The sequence below is a fragment of the Salvelinus namaycush genome, chromosome 11 (genome assembly GCF_016432855.1).
Source record: "Salvelinus namaycush isolate Seneca chromosome 11, SaNama_1.0, whole genome shotgun sequence".
NCBI classification, from domain to species: Eukaryota; Metazoa; Chordata; class Actinopteri; order Salmoniformes; family Salmonidae; genus Salvelinus; species Salvelinus namaycush.
Window position 1 is genome coordinate 30960736 of NC_052317.1, and position 23824 is coordinate 30984559.

The 23824-nt window shown below is 42.2% G+C and overlaps 1 protein-coding gene across 1 annotated transcript in view; it reads right to left on the reverse strand.

The window, feature by feature from the left end:
- The window catches only part of LOC120055341 (myomegalin-like), a 109796-nt gene that overhangs the window by 40252 nt on the left and 45720 nt on the right, over window positions 1–23824 (reverse strand). Inside the window, exons 9-22 of the mRNA XM_039003213.1 lie at window positions 17178–18488; window positions 15228–15365; window positions 14593–14712; window positions 13661–13750; window positions 13267–13491; window positions 12990–13148; window positions 12689–12790; window positions 12174–12311; window positions 6183–6362; window positions 5444–5638; window positions 4935–5117; window positions 4440–4685; window positions 4175–4281; window positions 3516–3726 (exon numbers count right to left, since the gene is read on the reverse strand). Coding sequence (XP_038859141.1) covers window positions 3516–3726; window positions 4175–4281; window positions 4440–4685; window positions 4935–5117; window positions 5444–5638; window positions 6183–6362; window positions 12174–12311; window positions 12689–12790; window positions 12990–13148; window positions 13267–13491; window positions 13661–13750; window positions 14593–14712; window positions 15228–15365; window positions 17178–18488 — 3405 coding nt within the window. The remainder of the gene's footprint in view (window positions 1–3515; window positions 3727–4174; window positions 4282–4439; window positions 4686–4934; window positions 5118–5443; window positions 5639–6182; window positions 6363–12173; window positions 12312–12688; window positions 12791–12989; window positions 13149–13266; window positions 13492–13660; window positions 13751–14592; window positions 14713–15227; window positions 15366–17177; window positions 18489–23824) is intronic.

The window sequence follows — 23824 nt, forward strand, 5'->3', positions numbered from 1 at the left end:
ACATCTTCATGTGTCCAGTCCTTACCGGAGCCCCTGGCAGTGACGGCGACACACAGGCAGTAATCCAGGCAGTGTAGAAATCATGTTTTATACCCTTCTGTATATTCATGTTCTTCTTCAGATCATCCTATTTCTATACGTAGTGTGAGGCACATATTAGTACCGTATCATATTCTATTTATGCCCAATAGTAAGTGATTGATGCATTTAAATTGTCAATAACTGTTCAAGCATCACATCAAACATAGCCATGCAGGCAGGAAATGCATGCCGCGATGTCATGCATGTGGCAGAGAAGTCATAGGTTAAGACAGAGAGATGGTTGTTTAGCTCCCAAACATGACAGATCTCTTTCTTCTATGAAAGAAAATGTGTCTTTTAAAGATATTCTTAGAATTTATGTGTGTGTGTGTGTGTGTGTGTGTGTGTGTGTGTGTGTGTGTGTGTGTGTGTGTGTGTGTGTGTGTGTGTGTGTGTGTGTGTGTGTGTGTGTGTGTGTGTGTGTGTGTGTGTGTGTGTGTGTGTGCGTGTGTGTGTGTGTGCGTGGTAATGGTTTAAGGTCCGATGCATCTGTTTTTATCTTATTATCAAATCATTTCTGGGTAACAATTAAGTACCATACTGTGATAGTTTTCAATTAAAATGGTCAAAAAAATAAACAAATATTGCTTCTTAGTAAAGAGCAATTTCTCAAGCAAGAATTTTGCTAGGACTGTCTGGGAGTGGTCTGAGTGGGGAGGGGAAAACTGAAAACTAGCTGTGATTGGCAGAATCTTTTTCTTTTTTCTTATTGGTCTATTAACTAATTTACCGGCCAAAACTCCACCCCACCAAAACAGGCAGACATTTCAGTCAGTCTTTTCAAGCAGCTCTTACACTAAAAGGGCATTATCATAATTTTCACAATTTCACAGAATATTCTAAACTCATGTGTGGAAATATATGTAAAACACAGGAAATCACGTTTTTGACTGCACTGGGCCTTTAAGAGTGTGTGTTTTTGACACAGAGACTATGGATACAGTGTGGAGAGAGAGGTGGCTGTTCAGACAGGGACGAGAAGAGCACATGATCATCACTTTCTCTTTCTTTCACCTCAGGGACAGACAGAACACTCCTTATCTGTTCTCTACTAGTCGGGGGAGAAGGGAACGTTTGTTGTGTTGAATAAGGAGGCAAAAAGGAGAGGCAATCCAGTCCCCAATAAAAAATAAAATAAAAAAGGGAATATAATTTTTTTACTTTCCATTTCGAAGTACAAAAATGTGCGTTTCATCACCAAATCTAAATGGAAAATTTCTTCACTAATCCTAAAATCCTTAAAACCTAATCAAACGCAACAAATCAAATCTCAAATGATACTAGGTATCCTCTTATCATCATGTTTTTATCACATTTTATGTGATAATTACAAAGTCTATCTATAAATGTAACAAATAGACAATTGGGTTGTGGTGTATCTAAGACACTTGGGTTGTGGTGTATCTAAGACACTTGGGTTGTGGTGTATCTAAGACACTGGGTTGTGGTGTATCTAAGACACTTGGGTTGTGGTGTATCTAAGACACTTGGGTTGTGGTGTATCTAAGACACTTGGGTTGTGGTGTATCTAAGACACTGGGTTGTGGTGTATCTAAGACACTTGGGTTGTGGTGTAGCTAAGACACTTGGGTTGTGGTGTAGCTAAGACACTTGGGTTGTGGTGTAGCTAAGACACTTGGGTTGTGGTGTATCTAAGACACTTGGGTTGTGGTGTATCTAAGACACTTGGGTTGTGGTGTATCTAAGACACTGGGTTGTGGTGTATCTAAGACACTTGGTTGTGGTGTATCTAAGACACTTGGGTTGTGGTGTATCTAAGACACTTGGGTTGTGGTGTATCTAAGACACTTGGGTTGTGGTGTATCTAAGACACTTGGGTTGTGGTGTATCTAAGACACTTGGGTTGTGGTGTATCTAAGACACTTGGGTTGTGGTGTATCTAAGACACTTGGGTTGTGGTGTAGCTAAGACACTTGGGTTGTGGTGTATCTAAGACACTTGGGTTGTGGTGTAGCTAAGACACTTGGGTTGTGGTGTATCTAAGACACTTGGGTTGTGGTGTATCTAAGACACTTGGGTTGTGGTGTATCTAAGACACTTGGGTTGTGGTGTAGCTAAGACACTTGGGTTGTGGTGTATCTAAGACACTTGGGTTGTGGTGTATCTAAGACACTTGGGTTGTGGTGTAGCTAAGACACTTGGGTTGTGGTGTATCTAAGACACTTGGGTTGTGGTGTAGCTAAGACACTTGGGTTGTGGTGTATCTAAGACACTTGGGTTGTGGTGTATCTAAGACACTTGGGTTGTGGTGTATCTAAGACACTTGGGTTGTGGTGTATCTAAGACACTTGGGTTGTGGTGTATCTAAGACACTTGGGTTGTGGTGTAGCTAAGACACTTGGGTTGTGGTGTATCTAAGACACTGGGTTGTGGTGTATCTAAGACACTTGGGTTGTGGTATATCTAAGACACTTGGGTTGTGGTGTATCTAAGACACTTGGGTTGTGGTGTAGCTAAGACACTTGGGTTGTGGTGTAGCTAAGACACTTGGGTTGTGGTGTATCTAAGACACTTGGGTTGTGGTGTATCTAAGACACTTGGGTTGTGGTGTATCTAAGACACTTGGGTTGTGGTGTATCTAAGACACTTGGGTTGTGGTGTAGCTAAGACACTTGGGTTGTGGTGTATCTAAGATTGATAAGCGCAAGGTTTTAGTTTTGCAACAACAAATAACTAGGGTAAGGATTCTTACTTTATTTACTTTGATAAGCAAACACTATTGACTACTAATCTAGTTGTTCATGCATTGTCTGAGACTAAGAATATCTGCGACCAAATGATAGGCACTTTAAAACCCATGGAATGGAACCTAGATCTGAAGTTACAGGAATTATAAGAGGGAACTACTTGGCCATCATCTTGATTTCAGCTGAAGTATATCTTGGACCTGCTTACATTGTGTACACAAAGATGGTATAAAAAATAAGATGGACGACTTGAAGTCGTTTCACTGTAATGCGTGAGCTGGGCTATCTACACACCACATGACATCACTGTGACGATAAGGCTGGAAACATTGACACAGAGACACAGTCCAATACAAAATGGCATTACAGAACAAGCAACACGGAGGCATTTCGCAAAACAATATAAAAAACAACAATCCAAAACACACTGAATATATTAATAATGAATAATAGATATCTAAGGTTCATGTTGCCACATTATAATATAACTAAAACCACCCCAAAAATGTGTTGTTGGTTAGAACAGGCATAGGTTATTGTGTGGTGTCTATGTCATCCAAAGAGGAACGAAGTTGCCCATAGTCACTGATCTTAGGTCAGCATTGTGTTTTTTCCTGTAATGGTTAAGGTTAGGATTTAGGTGAATGTAAACTGATCCTAGATCTGCAACTAAGGGCAACTTCTACCTGCAGTGCATTTGTCTGACTCATGGTGAAATGGCTAGACAGAATATCCCAGAGAGTTAGTAACAGTGCCCCCTGTAGCCCTGTCGGCCAGTCCCTGCCCGTCCCCACCTCCAAAGTCAGACTGCCTCTTAGCTGCCTTCTCCAGTGCCAGGGCCGTCTTCCGGGTCCTAGTTAGGACCTCCTCCAGTTGCCCTCGCAATGCCTGAACAGAGTCCAGTTCTGTGAGCAGGTCCTGGGTCTTCTCTGAGCTGCTGGGAGAGGGGCAATGACACAATGCACAAACACACACGTCCTCAAAACTGATTGCATGGTTTGAACAGTTTTACCTGGCCTACAACTGTATATAACAATGTCTACCGACACTGAAGCTTCGTATGTACCTGCCTGTCAACAGATGTGGGTATTGTTAGGTACCCAGGTGTGTATTGTTAGGTACCCAGGTGTGTATTGTTAGGTACCCAGGTGGGTATTGTTAGGTACCCAGGTGTGTATTGTTAGGTACCCAGGTGTGTATTGTTAGGCACCCAGGTGTGTATTGTTAGGTACCCAGATGTGTATTGTTAGGTACCCAGGTGTGTATTATTAGGTACCCAGGTTTGTGTATTGTTAGGTACCCAGGTGTGTATTAGGTACCCAGGTGTGTATTGTTAGGTACCCAGATGTGTGTATTCTTAGCCTCAGTAAAGGCCTGTCTTCTACCTGTCTCCTCTAGTCTGGATGTGGTTCAGACTCTGGTACAGCCTCTTCTCTGCCCTCAAAGCATTGTTCAGCCTGTGGTACTCATTGACCAACTGTTCCAACACACTCTGACAGAGAGGGAAGGAGAGGGGGAGGAAGAGACAGAGTGAGAGACAGAACGAGAGAGAGAGAAATTGTTGACACACACTCCACTCAGTAGGCTAGACACCAGACCTTAACAAGGACAATGTTGTAGGCAATAAAGAATTTAGGCAGAGAGGGATACCTGGTGGTCAGTGCTGGAGGGCTGGTCCCTGACTGTTATTTCTGGGGCCAGGATCTTAAATCTATCCTCCTGCTTTTGGGCCTGCTGCTGGGCCTGTGTGAGAGCTGAGCGCAGGGCTGAGAGCTCCAGCTGAGCCTCCCTCTCTTTCTTCCTGACCAGCTGCAGCTCTTCCTGGATGGCATGTACCTCTGCTGCCCCCTCTTGTGTGGAGGGCTCCATGCTCTCCTCCTGGCCCTGCATCAGACTCTGTAGAGGGAGGACAGTGTAGTGTTATGTTATGACAGTTTTACTACTTGAGACTCTGTTGAAAGTTTTTTGGTATGGTACGCATGTGTGCTTGTGTGAGTCTAGTCTAATTTATATAAGCTAGTGTGGAAATGTACAGTTTCATAACAGAGAGAGAGAGAGAGAGAGAGAGAGAGAGAGAGAGAGAGAGAGAGAGAGAGAGAGAGAGAGATACACACACAATGTGTTCTCCAATGTCTCAGAATTTACCCGGATAAAAGTCCCTTTCTCTTTTAGTAGGTTCTGCAGTTGCTCTGCCTCTCCCGTTCTCTCCCTCTCTCTCTCCTTCCGCAGCTCGCCCATCTCCCGTTCCCGTGATGACAGCTGCCTGTGCAGCTCCTGCAGCTGGCCCGTCCGCTCGCCAATCACCTGGGAGAGCCTATCAGAGCAGTCCTGAGAAAGAGGAGGCGGTAGGGAAGTAGAGGGAGAGGAAAATGGTGTGGAGAGAGAGAGGTGGAAAAAAGAAAAGAGAATCTGAAATCGACTATCGCTTTATATGTCCATTCTACGGTATATCATTCAATTTCTATAATATACTGCTGTTGGGCTTGGTGCACTGAAAAGCTGATTCTCAGAGACAGATCCTAGATCAGTGGTGTGTGTGTGTGTGGTGTGTGTGTGTGTGTGTGTGTGTGTGTGTGTGTGTGTGTGTGTGTGTGTGTGTGTGTGTGTGTGTGTGTGTGTGTGTGTGTGTGTGTGTGTGTGTGTGTGTGTGGTACCTGTATGTACTGGTCCTTGGTGCTGATGGTGCTGAGCAGGTCCTGGACCTGTGCTTGGTGTTCGTGGCTCTGGCGGTTGCGGTCTGACAGAAGTTCCTGGAACAGTTTCTCCTTCAGTGCGAGGCGAGCCTTCAGCTCCTCTACCACCTCACTGGGGCCTGCCTGGACCTTAGCCAGGAGGGCTGCCGTCAGGTCCTACAGACAGACAGACAGACAGACAGACAGACAGACAGACAGACAGACAGACAGACAGACAGACAGACAGACAGACAGACAGACAGACAGACAGACAGACAGACAGACAGACAGACAGACAGACAGACAGACAGACAGACAGACAGACAGATTATCAGTACACCTGTTGTATTTGTAAGGGTCAGAAATAAGAGCAGGATTTTCTTGTTGGACTAGCATTGCAAGTCACTTATTTCAGCCAACAATGAAAAGCTTCAACAATGGGCAGAAATTAGTAGACTGGTTGTACTTTGGTTACAAGAGCAAACAGAATGCAAACTGGTGCTATAGCCAGTCCTCACTAGCGTGACCTAGCGTAGATTTAGTTTAGCGTGTGTGTGTGTGTCCGGGGAACAGTGGGTTAACTGCCTTGCTCAGGGGAAGAACGACAGATTTTCACCTTGTCAGCTCAGGGACTCGATCCAGCAACCTTCCAATTCCTGGCCCAACACTCTAACCACTAGGCTACCTGCCATATGTGTAGTGTATGTGTGTGTGTGTTTACCTGTGTCTCCCGGCTGCGTGTCTGCAGGGCAAACTGTAGCTGGTTGATGAGTGTGTCTCTCTCTCTCAGAGTGCTCTTCTCTCTCTCCTCACTCTGCTGCTGGAGCCACTGCAGGTTCCTGTGGGCTTCTGCTGCCTGCTCCACATCCAGCTCCTTACCCCGCACCAACGCGTCCAGACTCTATACAAACACAGTCTAAACATATCAATGTACTGTAGGACACACAGTCTAAACATATCAATGTACTGTAGGACACACAGTCTAAACATATCAATGTACTGTATGACACACAGTCTAAACATATCAATGTACTGTATGACACACAGTCTAAACATATCAATGTACTGTAGGACACACAGTCTAAACATATCAATGTACTGTAGGACACACAGTCTAAACATATCAATGTACTGTATGACACACAGTCTAAACATATCAATGTACTGTAGGACACACAGTCTAAACATATCAATGTACTGTAGGACACACAGTCTAAACATATCAATGTACTGTAGGACACAGTCTAAACATATCAATGTACTGTAGGACACACAGTCTAAACATATCAATGTACTGTAGGACACACAGTCTAAACATATCAATGTACTGTAGGACACATAGTCTAAACATATCAATGTACTGTATGACACACAGTCTAAACATATCAATGTACTGTAGGACACACAGTCTAAACATATCAATGTACTGTAGGACACAGTCTAAACATATCAATATACTGTAGGACACACAGTCTAAACATATCAATGTACTGTAGGACACACAGTCTAAACATATCAATGTACTGTATGACACACAGTCTAAACATATCAATGTACTGTATGACACACAGTCTAAACATATCAATGTACAGTAGGACACAGTCTAAACATATCAATATACTGTATGACACACAGTCTAAACATATCAATGTACTGTATGACACACAGTCTAAACATATCAATGTACTGTAGGACACACAGTCTAAACATATCAATGTACTGTATGACACACAGTCTAAACATATCAATGTACTGTAGGACACACAGTCTAAACATATCAATGTACTGTATGACACACAGTCTAAACATATCAATGTACTGTAGGACACACAGTCTAAACATATCAATGTACTGTATGACACACAGTCTAAACATATCAATGTACCGTAGGACACACAGTCTAAACATATCAATGTACTGTAGGACACACAGTCTAAACATATCAATGTACTGTATGACACACAGTCTAAACATATCAATGTACTGTATGACACACAGTCTAAACATATCAATATACTGTATGACATACAGTCTAAACATATCAATGTACTGTATGACACACAGTCTAAACATATCAATGTACTGTATGACACACAGTCTAAACATATCAATGTACTGTAGGACACACCGTCTAAACATATCAATGTACTGTAGGACACACAGTCTAAACATATCAATGTACTGTATGACACACAGTCTAAACATATCAATGTACTGTAGGACACACAGTCTAAACATATCAATGTACTGTATGACACACAGTCTAAACATATCAATGTACTGTAGGACACACAGTCTAAACATATCAATGTACTGTAGGACACACAGTCTAAACATATCAATGTACTGTAGGACACACAGTCTAAACATATCGATGTACTGTAGGACACACAGTCTAAACATATCAATGTACTGTAGGACACACAGTCTAAACATATCAATGTACTGTATGACACACAGTCTAAACATATCAATATACTGTATGACACACAGTCTAAACATATCAATGTACCGTAGGACACACAGTCTAAACATATCAATATACTGTATGACACACAGTCTAAACATATCAATGTACCGTAGGACACACAGTCTAAACATATCAATGTACTGTATGACACACAGTCTAAACATATCAATATACTGTATGACACACAGTCTAAACATATCAATATACTGTATGACACACAGTCTAAACATATCAATGTACTGTGGGACACACAGTCTAAACATATCAATGTACTGTATGACACAGAGTCTAAACATATCAATGTACTGTATGACACACAGTCTAAACATATCAATGTACTGTAGGACACACAGTCTAAACATATCAATGTACTGTAGGACACACAGTCTAAACATATCAATATACTGTATGACACACAGTCTAAACATATCAATGTACTGTATGACACAGTCTAAACATATCAATGTACTGTATGACACACAGTCTAAACATATCAATGTACTGTAGGACACACCGTCTAAACATATCAATGTACTGTAGGACACACAGTCTAAACATATCAATGTACTGTAGGACACACAGTCTAAACATATCAATGTACTGTATGACACACAGTCTAAACATATCAATGTACTGTAGGACACACAGTCTAAACATATCAATGTACTGTATGACATACAGTCTAAACATATCAATGTACTGTAGGACACAGTCTAAACATATCAATATACTGTAGGACACACAGTCTAAACATATCAATGTACTGTATGACACAGTCTAAACATATCAATGTACTGTATGACACACAGTCTAAACATATCAATGTACTGTAGGACACACCGTCTAAACATATCAATGTACTGTATGACACACAGTCTAAACATATCAATGTACTGTATGACACAGTCTAAACATATCAATGTACTGTATGACACACAGTCTAAACATATCAATGTACTGTAGGACACACCGTCTAAACATATCAATGTACTGTAGGACACACAGTCTAAACATATCAATGTACTGTATGACACACAGTCTAAACATATCAATGTACTGTAGGACACACAGTCTAAACATATAAATGTACTGTATGACATACAGTCTAAACATATCAATGTACTGTAGGACACAGTCTAAACATATCAATATACTGTAGGACACACAGTCTAAACATATCAATGTACTGTATGACACAGTCTAAACATATCAATGTACTGTAGGACACACAGTCTAAACATATCAATGTACTGTAGGACACACAGTCTAAACATATCAATGTACTGTATGACACACAGTCTAAACATATCAATGTACTGTAGGACACACAGTCTAAACATATCAATGTACTGTATGACACAGTCTAAACATATCAATGTACTGTAGGACACACAGTCTAAACATATCAATGTACTGTCGGACACACAGTCTAAACATATCAATGTACTGTATGACACACAGTCTAAACATATCAATGTACTGTAGGACACACAGTCTAAACATATCAATGTACTGTAGGACACACAGTCTAAACATATCAATATACTGTATGACACAGTCTAAACATATCAATGTACTGTAGGACACACAGTCTAAACATATCAATGTACTGTATGACACACAGTCTAAACATATCAATGTACTGTATGACACACAGTCTAAACATATCAATGTACTGTAGGACACACAGTCTAAACATATCAATGTACTGTATGACACACAGTCTAAACATATCAATATACTGTATGACACACAGTCTAAACATATCAATGTACTATGGGACACACAGTCTAAACATATCAATGTACTGTAGGACACACAGTCTAAACATATCAATGTACTGTAGGACACACAGTCTAAACATATCAATGTACTGTATGACACACAGTCTAAACATATCAATATACTGTATGACACACAGTCTAAACATATCAATGTACTATGGGACACACAGTCTAAACATATCAATGTACTGTAGGACACACAGTCTAAACGTATCAATGTACTGTAGGACACACAGTCTAAACATATCAATATACTGTAGGACACACAGTCTAAACATATCAATGTACTGTATGACACAGAGTCTAAACATATCAATGTACTGTAGGACACACAGTCTAAACATATCAATGTACTGTATGACACACAGTCTAAACGTATCAATGTACTGTAGGACACACAGTCTAAACGTATCAATGTACTGTAGGACACACAGTCTAAACATATCAATGTACTGTAGGACACACAGTCTAAACATATCAATGTACTGTAGGACACACCGTCTAAACATATCAATGTACTGTAGGACACACAGTCTAAACATATCAATGTACTGTAGGACACACAGTCTAAACATATCAATGTACTGTATGACACAGAGTCTAAACATATCAATGTAATGTAGGACACACAGTCTAAACATATCAATGTACTGTAGGACACAGTCTAAACATATCAATATACTGTAGGACACACAGTCTAAACATATCAATGTACTGTAGGACACACAGTCTAAACATATCAATGTACTGTATGACACACAGTCTAAACATATCAATGTACTGTATGACACACAGTCTAAACATATCAATGTACTGTATGACACAGTCTAAACATATCAATGTACTGTAGGACACACAGTCTAAACATATCAATGTACTGTAGGACACACAGTCTAAACATATCAATGTACTGTATGACACACAGTCTAAACATATCAATGTACTGTATGACACACAGTCTAAACATATCAATGTACTGTAGGACACACAGTCTAAACATATCAATGTACTGTATGACACAGTCTAAACATATCAATGTACTGTAGGACACACAGTCTAAACATATCAATGTACTGTCGGACACACAGTCTAAACATATCAATGTACTGTATGACACACAGTCTAAACATATCAATGTACTGTAGGACACACAGTCTAAACATATCAATGTACTGTAGGACACACAGTCTAAACATATCAATATACTGTATGACACAGTCTAAACATATCAATGTACTGTAGGACACACAGTCTAAACATATCAATGTACTGTATGACACACAGTCTAAACATATCAATGTACTGTAGGACACACAGTCTAAACATATCAATGTACTGTATGACACACAGTCTAAACATATCAATGTACTGTAGGACACACAGTCTAAATATATCAATGTACTGTAGGACACACAGTCTAAACATATCAATGTACTGTAGGACACACAGTCTAAACATATCAATGTACTGTAGGACACACCGTCTAAACATATCAATGTACTGTAGGACACACAGTCTAAACATATCAATGTACTGTAGGACACACCGTCTAAACATATCAATGTACTGTAGGACACACAGTCTAAACATATCAATGTACTGTAGGACACACAGTCTAAATATATCAATGTACTGTAGGACACACAGTCTAAACATATCAATGTACTGTAGGACACACAGTCTAAACATATCAATGTACTGTATGACACAGTCTAAACATATCAATGTACTGTAGGACACACAGTCTAAACATATCAATGTACTGTATGACACACAGTCTAAACATATCAATGTACTGTATGACACACAGTCTAAACATATCAATGTACTGTAGGACACACAGTCTAAACATATCAATGTACTGTAGGACACACAGTCTAAACATATCAATGTACTGTATGACACACAGTCTAAACATATCAATGTACTGTAGGACACACAGTCTAAACATATCAATGTACTGTATGACACAGTCTAAACATATCAATGTACTGTAGGACACATAGTCTAAACATATCAATGTACTGTAGGACACACAGTCTAAACATATCAATGTACTGTAGGACACACCGTCTAAACATATCAATGTACTGTAGGACACACCGTCTAAACATATCAATGTACTGTAGGACACACAGTCTAAACATATCAATGTACTGTAGGACACACAGTCTAAACATATCAATGTACTGTAGGACACACCGTCTAAACATATCAATGTACTGTATGACACACAGTCTAAACATATCAATGTACTGTATGACACACAGTCTAAACATATCAATGTACTGTAGGACACACAGTCTAAACATATCAATGTACTGTATAAACTCTAGATGTACTTGTGTGTGTATTCTCATTGTTGCTCAAGGTATCTTTTTTTTGTGTGTGTGTGTGTGTGTGAGCATGTGTGTGCGTGTGTGTTTGTGTGTGTGTGTGCAAATGTGTGTGTGTGTACCGTGATGGTCTCCTGGTTGTTGAGCAGTATGCAGCGGAGTCTCTCCAGGTCTCGTTCTTTCTCTCGGAGGGCCAGCTGTAGACTCCTCACCTGCTCCTCCCTCTCCTCCAGACAACGGAACTTCTCATCTATAGACCGCTGGACAGAGAGAAAGAACATGTATTATTCTGGACAGAGAGAAAGAACAGTATTATTATTATTATTATTATGATCATTATTATTATTATTATCAGTATTATTATTATTATGATCAATATTATTATTATTATTATCAGTAGTATTATTATTATGATCAGCATTTTATTTATTTATTATGATCAGTATTATTATTATTATGATCAATATTATTTATTATTATTATTATTATTATGATCATTATTATTATTATTATGATCAGTATTGTTATTATCTTATTATCATTACATTATTATGATCTTATTATTGTTATGTTATTATTATTATTATGATGATTATTATGAATATTATGATTATCCAGTATGTGTGTGTGTTCTTACCTCCAGTGCTCTGTCCCTGTCCCTGATGCGTTCTCTCAGTTTGTCCATCAGAATATCTCTGGGTTTGGAGCTGTCTACTGATTCCAGGAGCTCAGAGTACTCCTACACACACAGAGCGAGATAGGGTTAGTGTGTATGTGTTTATGTCTGTATGTGTGTGCACTTATGTGTATGTTCAGTGTGTGTGTGTGTGTGTGTGTGTGTGTGTGTGTGTGTGTGTGTGTGTGTGTGTGTGTGTGTGTGTGTGTGTGTGTGTGTGTGTGTGTGTGTGTGTGTGTGTGTGTGAGTGTGTGTGTCTCACCTGTAGCTGGCTCTCCTTGACCTGTAGGGAGAGTTTGAGCTGTGTGATGTTCTTGTCTCTCTCCTGAACCTCCATGTGCTTCTCTGCCTCGCTCTCCTTCTGCTGAGCCTCTTTAGCCTGCAGCGCAGAGCGGGACTGAGCCAGGGCACTGAGCAAGTCCTACGGTGGGACAGAGGATAGGTTACACACACCTCCTACATCACAGGGGTTCAGACACACGCACGGACGGACGCACGCAAGCACGCACACACACACACACACACACACACACACTGACCTTGTTGTGTTTGTCGGTGACCTCCCTATGCTGCAGTGCCTCCTTTAGGTCAGAGTGGAGCCTGTCTTTAGCTCTGGTCAGGTCCTCAGCCTGTCTCTGGCTCTGTCTTTGAGCTCTTTGACTGGCTTCCAGCTCCAGACCCAGGGTAAACAGAGAGCTCTGTACCCCCACTAACTCACCCTGGAGCTGGGCTAGACCCGCAACCTCACTGCCTCCCTCTGGAGCCTGGGAGAGCAGACCAAACAAACAAGAACCACTGGGATTAGTCTGGCCATGGGGAGGAAGGGTGTCTGTCTCCATCTATCTATCAACAGTTGGGTTATTATGGCTCTTCATTAACCCGTATCCTGCTCAGTGTTTTATCTGGATCTGTCTGGGGTGTGTGAGGTCTCACCTGTTGCGTGATCTGGTTGTGGTGGGCCATCTCTCTCAGTTTACACAGTGTGGTGTTCTGCCCCTCAATTAACTGGTACAACTCCTGGGCCTGAGGAGGAATATTCAGTAGTGTAAAGTACTTCAGTAGAAATACTTTAAAGTACTACTTAAGTCGTTTTTGGGGGGTATTTGTTCTTTACTATTTATATTTTTGACAACTTTTACTTTTACTTCAGTATATTACTAAAGAAAATAATAAACTTTTTACTCCATACATTTTCCCTGACATCAAAAGTACTCGTTACATTTTGAATGCTTAGCAGGACAGAAAAATGGTCCAATTCACGCACTTATCAAGAGAACATCCCTGGTCACCCTGCTTTCTCTGATCTGGCAGACTCACGGACTCACAAAACACACATGCTTTGTTTGTAAATTATGTCTGAGTGTATGAGGGTGCCCCTTGCTATCCGTATGAAATGAATGAAAAAGATTTGCTTAATATAAGGAATTTGAAATGATTTATACTTTACATTTTATTTTGATACTTAAGTATATTTTAGCAATTACATTTACTTTTGATACTTAAGTATATTTAAAACGAAATTTACTCAAGTAGTATTTTACTGGGTGACTTTCACTTTTACGTGAGTCATTTTCTATTAAGGTATCTTTACTTTTACTCAAGTATGACAATTGGGTACTTTTTCCTCCACTGGGAATATTCTGTAAATCACTGCTGATGTAATGGTTGGTCTCTGTAGCTGAGTTGATAGCGCATGGTGCTGCAATCCCAGGATTGTGGGTTTAATTCCCGGGACCACCCAGAAGTCTGCATGGCGACTGTACGTCGCTTTGGATAAAAGTGTCTTCTAACTGGCACATATTACTATTATTTTAGTCACCAGGCTGAAATGTTTCTGGGGCGGTGATTCATGGTAGACAACACACCTCGTTGTCCTTGGTGCTGACAGAGTCGGTCAGGCCCTGGATGGTGTGTTCCTGGCTCTGAGCTGCCTGACGGATAGAACGCAGATCACACTCCATCTCACTGAGCTTCTCCTGCAGCTTCTGGAGAGGGGGAGGAAGATGGGGAGAGGGAGAGGGAGACATTTATTCTTATGTGCTCCAATGTTTCTCTGTAGCAGTGCTGTTTGGTGTGTGCGCGTGAGTGTGTGTGCGCATTCATGTGTATATATGTGTGCGCTGAGTGTGCGCGTGTGAATGCACATGCTTGTGTGCATGTGTGTGTGTTGTATGGATGGGTAATGTCTCTGTGTAGCTGTACTGTTTGGTGTGTGTGTTGTATGAATGTGAATGTCTCTGTGTAGCTGTACTGTTTGGTGTGTGTGTTGTATGGATGTGAATGTCTCTGTGTAGCTGTACTGTTTGGTGTGTGTGTTGTATGGATGTGTAATGTCTCTGTGTAGCTGTACTGTTTGGTGTGTGTGTTGTATGGATGTGTAATGTCTCTGTGTAGCTGTACTGTTTGGTGTGTGTGTTGTATGGATGTGTAAGGTCTCTGTGTAGCTGTACTGTTTGGTGTGTGTGTTGTATGGATGTGTAATGTCTCTGTGTAGCTGTACCGTGTTGTTGGCCTCGCTCTCCTGGATCTTGGTCTGCAGGGACTGGACCTGGAGCTGGGCCTTCTGCAGCTCACTGATACACTGACCTGCTGCACATTCATACTGGTTCAACTGGCTATGCTGCTCCTCGATCAGAGTCTGGAATACAGACATACACAGGGGTGAACACACACACACACACACACACACACACACACACACACACACACACACACACACACACACACACACACACACACACACACACACACACACACACACACACACACACACACACACAGAGGTTAACCTGCTGTAGCCAGACAAAACAGTAACCTGCTGTAGCCAGACAAAACAGTATTACAATCCAACCTGCTGTAGCCAGACAAAACAGTATTACAATCCAACCTGCTGTAGCCAGACAACACAGTATTACAATCCAACCTGCTGTAGCCAGACAAAACAGTATTACAATCCAATCTGCACCAAGCTGGGCTGCAGGGTTAGAGTCAATTCCATTTCAATTCTAGTCAGTTCAGGAAGAACACTTTTACCAGCTAGGCTGGATTTGAAATGGAATTGACCCCAACCCTGCAGTGCTGTGTTGGTAACTGGACTGTACTTTTGAAACCAAACATTATGTTCACTCAGCTGTGTTATTAAAAGCAGATTTATCCTGAGGATATTCTCTTGTGTGTGTGTGTGTGTGTGTGTGTGTGTGTGTGTGTCGGGGGTGGGGGGGGGGGGGGGGGGGGGGTGTATCTAGTGCTGCTCTTAACCTATCTTACATAACCAGTGTGTTAGCATCACCCTTACACCCTTACAGCATTAACATGTCAGCACTCACATCCTATATTTATAGGTTCTCGCTACGCTACCCTACACTACACTACATTACACTACGCTACACTACATTACCCTACGCTACACTACATTACACTACGCTACACTACATTACCCTACACTACACTACATTACACTACGCTACACTACATTACACTACGCTACATTACCCTACGCTACACTACATTACCCTACACTACATTACCCTACACTACGCTACATTACACTACGCTACACTACATTACCCTACGCTACACTACATTACCCTATGCTACATTACACTACACTACCCTACACTACACTACATTACACTACGCTACACTACATTACCCTACGCTACACTACATTACACTACGCTACACTACATTACCCTACACTACACTACATTACACTACGCTACACTACATTACCCTACACTACACTACATTACACTATGCTACACTACATTACCCTACGCTACACTACATTACACTACCCTATGCTACCCTACATTACACTACGCTACCCTACCCTACATTACACTACGCTACCCTACCCTACATTACACTACTCTACCCTATGCTACCCTACATTACCCTACGCTACATTACACTACCCTACGCTACGCTACGCTACCCTACACACACACACACACACACACACACACACACACACACACACACACACACACACACACACACACACACACACACACACACACACACACACACACACACACACACACACACAGACACAGAGATTTAAGTGCTACAGAGTGCACATCCTCTAATGTGCATCTTCTCTGGAGAGGGGGAAGGAGAGGTTTAGGTGATGGAGATGGACAGCTGGATTACCCAGCTAATTAGCTAGGAGCATGGAGAGAACGGGAATATTCTCACGGTTGGAAGCACTGCACTGTGTGCTGGATTCACAGACAACCAAGTAACCTCCTGGAATATTCTTTACATCTAACAGATTATTAAATATGCCACAAATACGATTTGTAGTAAAATAAGGTATCCTATTGAAAGAAAAACACTCCTTCTGATTTTAGTATCTGGCAAGTTTGAGCAAAGACAATAACATGAGATTAGTGAGCCGATGTCCAGAGCTGGCTTGAGAGCCGGCTGGAGAGCTGCTGTGGTATACCTGGTGGGGGCGTGGGAGAGGACACTCATGATACAGATCCTCCCACAGCTCCTCCATCTCAGCCAGGTCCAGACCCCCATCCATCTCACTGTCCAGCCTGATCAGAGGGGCCTCCACGTCGGGTACATGGCCATGAATCTCCCCCTCTCCATTCGGACCTCGATGCAGCAACCCCAAGGCCGGCTCATAGAAGCTAAGTCTGGAGCTTCCATTGCTGGGGCTCTGTCTGAGCAGCACAGGCAATCTGCTTCCCTTGGGGCTCTGGACGGGCCGGTACACACAGTTCTGGACCAGGCAGAGGGCCAGGGAGAGGTGGGATGCGGATCTCAGCGGGGTCACCAGGTCGTGCTCCTCAGACAGGGAGTCAGAGAACCGGTCATCCAGGGGGTCCCGGGGGTACCCTAGCCCCTCGGCCCTGTCTTGGATAGCAGACAGCCGGGTAGATTCTCCAGCTATGTCCAGGGAGTCTATGGAGGGGCTGGAGCTGGCTCGACCCATCAGGGTACGGTCACTGTCTGAAGCCCGGGACTGAAGCTTGGACCCAGGGACCAGTGTGAGCGAGGAGTGGGTCCCCTCTGGCTCTTCCTCCCCTCCTCTACCTCTTTCTACTCCAATCACACTGGCCGAATACCTCGTCGATGGGCCACAGGAAATACTTCGTGCCAACTTCCTTGGTACTTTACACACAGCCTCGTAGTCCGAGTCCACGACTCGCCACGCTGTGCACCCTTGGCACTTCCTATGTGAAGGTGTGACTGTCCCACAGCGTTGTGACCCCACAGCCGTCACCTCTGACACTGGGCATTGAGGGCGATGCCCATGATGATGACCCCCGAACTCCAACCCCTCTTCAGCCCAGGACTCATACAGAGAGTACACCAAGTCCTCCTGGAGCAGAGCACAGTACTTAGCATGGGTCAGACCAGACATGTCCACCATACCTTCCCCCTGTACCCCTCCTCCCGTACCCCCAGGCCCGGTAACAACACCTCCACCACCGCCACCCTCCTCCCCGTTGGTCTTCCGGTAGAGGCCTCCGATGAGACCCCGTAGCCGGTGTTTCTCCTGGAGCAGCCTCTGCAGCCGTTCGATGGACAGAGCCTCCACACGGGCGACGACCGTATCAAACCTGTACATACGCTCCAGTATGAAGGCACACTTGGAGCAGGCGAATTCGCCGCGCCCATCCCGGGTCAGCTCTCGCCCCAGGGCGTGGGACAGAAGCACTTGGAGGTTGAGTTTGGAGGCGGGGTGGAAGATCCACCGGCGTTGGTTACCGCAGAGCTCACGCGCGCAGATACGACACGCCTCCTTCATTCTGATGTCCAGCATTCCACACACTCAGACAGAGGCCAATCACCTTAGCTTGAAGACTTTAGTCTAATGGTGAAATAACCTTTGTTTTCAATGATAAAAACAAAGGTTCTGGCTGTTTACTGTCAAGTGTCCTATAAATAATAAATAACATTTGATTGATGGAGGTGAATGAGATGATGCTATTGGCTCCAATATGACTAATGCTCATCCATCAGAATAATCACTTTAAATCTCTGTGTATAAGATCATTGAAGATGGGAATATATTGCATGTAACAGTCCTCTTTCTCTCTCTTCAGAAGATGAATAAATACCACTAACACTTCATAAAAACAACAGATAGGCAGTCATTAAGGAAATACTAATATTGGCACTGGTAGCCTGCAGGGAAACGCACACAGCAGCAAGTAAAAGAGATGCTCACAAAATCCAATGCTCTTGACATAATGACTATTTTTATTTCATAACCCGACCAGCGTTGTTGCTTCAGTAGGACTATGAAGAATTTGGGTGAATTGTAATTGTATATTGCTTGAGCAGATGGCAGCCAGCAAGTATTCCAGTATCCTTGGTCACCGATTCTGTTGCATTCCGTATTGGATATTCTGAAGAGATGGGTTAAAGTCCGAAAGGGAAAAATAAAGTCATTCTGGTGTCATGCGCCTTGCATATTCCCTAAATACACAAACCACCAGACTTTTCACTCCAGGTGACTTCATCTCGCGTTTACCAAAACAAGAAAAACACGCGCACGTTCCGCTGCATCACTTATATTAGCTGTCATTGGGAGGCTCGCACTGTCAGATAGATTATCACCGGTACGTTAGGCTACGGCGGTATCGCTGAAGATCGTCACCGCGGATAATTGACACACCAAAACAATTCATTCGGTAGCGGCAATCAGGTCATCCGCAATCATTTGACATTCATTCATGATTTACAATGTCAACAGTGGAGTTAGCTCACTTCAGCCCCGCGATCCTTTGGGCACACAATGATGTGGCAGCTTTGTAGCACTGGCTAGACCTGGCTGCAGGCACGGAGCGCACCATTTCATGCAATAGGGGTGCAAGATATCTAATCGTCTATATCAAGAGGTTAAAAAGTGTCCCTATCTGACATGATAATACACGTTTTTTCTTTCATAAAATTAGCTAAATTTCGGTCAATTTTGTTAAAGATGTTGAATAAAATACTTTGACGATCTCTAATGCTCCCCAGGATGCCCTTAGTTATTCTGGTCCACTCTACACTAAGCTTTGTATTCGCTTCAACGAACTGGTGAAATGCATATTACCGTGTAGTAACATGGTGACATTAGTGACGCTCTGAAACGTAAATTACTTTATATTCACAGTGTTTTGCATAAACTCTTGTAAGCCAGTAGAAATAATCTAAATGAAAACATAATTTTCTCTGCTTTGTTCATTACCACCAGGCTATTTTTGTGCTTTTATGGGGTCAATACCAATTACTCAAACAGAACCACATACTCAGTCAGAATTTCATTTCGTAAATACATCATTTGATATCAAATTCAATGTGGAATTGATTATATATTTAACAAAGCAAAAAAAACATTTACTTCCTTGGGTAGCATGTTTAGATAATACACACACACACACACACACACACACACACACACACACACACACACACACACACACACACACACACACACACACACACACACACACACACACACACACACACACACACACACACACACAGCCCAAGGGTTGACTTGAACTAATTTCCACTGAACAGGCCGAGCAGGCTGCATAACCTTTCCTTCCTCATATTGAGCCTCCTCTATATGCAAATAAGATCTCATGAATACACTTACAAGTAAATGCCATTAATGCATTGCAAAGCAGAGGGGATACATTTTACATAGATTTTCCTATTGTCAAACCATTTCAGTTGGTAGAGCATGGCTGCACTGCCAGGGTTGTGGGTTCGATTCCCGGGGCCTCCCATATGTAAAATGTATGCATGCATGAAATGTAAGTCACTTTGGATAAAAGCGTCTGTTAAATGGCATATATTATTATATATTATCAGGCAAACACTTCCAGGTGGATGGTTCCAATGTTCCAATGGTTCCAATGGTTCCAGATCTGGCATGTATGGCATGATTGTATGAGTGAAGATACACTGTAAAGGTAGTGGCTCTAGAACTCAACAGATCTCAACAGATGGGCTGGCCACAGCTCTCATAGTGCTGCTTGCTGTTGAGTGTAACAACAAAGTGCTTCTATTCTACTCCATACACTTAGGGCCTGGAGTCTTTCCTGTCTGACCACATGTCCTGACCAGGGAGAACTCTGGACTCTAGTTATAGCATATAGTCATGTGGTCAAGAATCATTATTGTATTGTATTCTACTATATTATATTCTATTCTATTCAAGAACTCCATATCACAGGAGGCCCAGGCTCCAATGCCTTCAACCAGGCGCCTGTCTTTGGGAAATAGACTACAACACAAGGCTATCCATTACAGTTAGTCATCAGGAAGAGTGATTTAAAGCAGAGAGGGAAACACAGTGACACAAGGACAAGAGGGCCATAAAACCGGTTACTACAACTACATATGCTACAAGAACAGAACAAAGAGAGGGGCACTAGTGGTGCAGTATGCACCGGCACTGGTGGATGTGGGACTGCTATTGTAGCCTGTGCTGTGAATGGAGGGGTGTAGACTGATATGTTGAAATATGAAGGTAAACCGGTTTTGCTAGAAACATGAGGCAACATGAGAGACGCTGCCGCATACAAATTAACTTACTGACAATAAATTAACTTACTGACAATAAATTAACTTACTGACAAGGGAAACCCAATGACATTGAAACATCACATTTGGCTACAACATTTAAAATATGGTTTGGCTGTGTGAATAAATGAGCTGTACAAAACCACATTACCCAGAATGCTCTAGGGTCATAGGTTTCTACAGTGACCAGTGACTGTGTATCCCTGAGGGTGTGCACACAGACAGTCATGCACTCACACTGTGACTGCACATATCAGCTTTGATTCTCAAAATAGCATGCTGCCTCAGAACAGAATGTTACAAATGGCCACTAGGTCCAAGTCTCTCTTGGAAAAGGAATGGGTTAAACCAAAAGGGATGGGTTAAACCAAAGGGGATGGGTTAAACCAAAGGGGATGGGTTAAACCAAAGGGGATGGGTTAAACCAAAGGGGATGGGTTAAACCAAAAGGGATGGGTTAAACAAAATGGATAGGTTACCAAAAAGGATGGGTTAAACCAAAGGGGATGGGTTAAACCAAAGGGGATGGGTTAAACCAAAAGGGATGGGTTAAACAAAATGAATAGGTTACCCCAAAAGGGATGGGTTAAACCAAAAGGGTTGGGTTAACCAAAAAGGGATGGGTTAAACCAAAGGGGATGGGTTAAGCCAAAAGGGATGGGTTAAACCAAAGGGGATGGGTTAAGCCAAAAGGGATGGGTTAAACCAAAGGGGATGGGTTAAGCCAAAAGGGATGGGTTAAACCAAAATGGATGGTTTAAACCAAAAGGATTTGGTTAAACCAAAAGGGATGGTTTAAACCAAGCATTCCCAAACTGGGTTACGCGCAATGCCGTCGAGGGTACGACAAATAAAAATGTGATTCACATTTAACAAAAAATAAATAATAATAATATTTAGAAAAAAGATAAATCATTTCTTCACATATTCAAAGAGTACATTTATATTTTCCAATGGGGCTATACATTTGGGTAAGGTTTTTTTCTCGCCTGAGTAGCCTCGTTTCACTGCCAAAAATAAAATGTAACCATCTAGTGTTCAGCGAAATAACAACAACATGTCAAATACAGATAGCCTGGTTAAATAATTAACATCCAATCACGTTAACTGTTACTCTCTCACGGGAAACCTTCACTCTTGCGCAGACATTTCGAAATGAAACATAACAATTTGAAACATAAGTCACGGGAGTTTTTTGAGCGAGAATAAAGACGTCTTTCGAGTAGTAAGACATGTATAAATGCAACAGATACCATTAATAAGAAGGGGCTAGAAGCGTCTTAAATGGTGAGCTACCGAGTGGCTAAGACAGGCAAGCCCTATACTATTGTGGAGGACTTAATTCTTCCTGCTGCCGCGGACGCTGGGAGAAAAGGGCAAAAAAACTAGACAGACAATGTCTTCATCAAACAACACTGTTTCACGACGCATCAGTGACATGGCAGGAGATTTTTTTTTAACAATTACTGCTTTGCATACAAGCCAGTGAATTCTATGCATTACAGCTGGATGAGTCAACAAAAATGGCGGGCCTGGCACAGCTCCTGGTATGTCTGTTACATTTATGGAGGGGTCAATTAAGGAAGACATTCTCTTTTGCAAACCACTGGAAACCAGGACAACAGGAGAGGATATTTTTAAAGTACTGGACAGCTTTATGACATCAAATGGACTTTGGTGGTCAAGATGTATTGATATCTTTACTGGTGGCTCAAAAGCCATGACAGGGAGACATAGTGGAGTGGTAACGCGCATGCAAGCAGTTTCCCCCGACACCACTTGGGTACACTGCAGCATCCACCGAGAGGCTCTTCCTGCCAAGGGAATGCCTGACAGCTTGAAAGATGTTTTGGACACAACAGTGAAAATGGTTAACTTTGTTAAAGCAAGGCCTCTGAACTCTCGTGTATTTTCTGCATTATGCAATGATATGGGCAGCGACCATGTAACCCTTTTACAACATACAGAAGTGCACTGGTTATCAAGGGGCAAAGTATTGACACATTTTTTTGAATTGAGAGAAGAGCTTAAAGTTTTCTTTAATGACCATCATTTTCACTTGTCTGACTGCTTGCATGATGATGAGTTTCTCACACGACTGGCCTATCTGGGTGATGTTTTTTCTCACCTGAATGATCTGAATCTAGGATTACAGAGACTCTCCGCAACTATATTTAATGTGCAGGACAACATTAAGGCTGTAATTAAGAAGTTGGAGCTCTTTTCTGTCTGCATTAACAAGGACAACACACAGGTCTTTCCATCATTGTATGATTTTTTGTGTGCAAATGAACTCAAGCTTACAGACAATGTCAAATGTGACATAGCGAAGCACCTGAGTGAGCTGAGTGCGCAATTACGCAGGTACTTTCCTGAAACGGACGACACAAACAACTGGATTCGTTATTCCTTTCATGCCCTGCCTCCAGTCCACTTACCGGTATCTGAACAAGAGAGACTCATCGAAATTGCAACAAGCAGTTCTGTGAATTTTTTATATAATCAGAAGCCACAGCCAGATTTCTGGATAGGGCTGCGCTCATAGATTTCTTA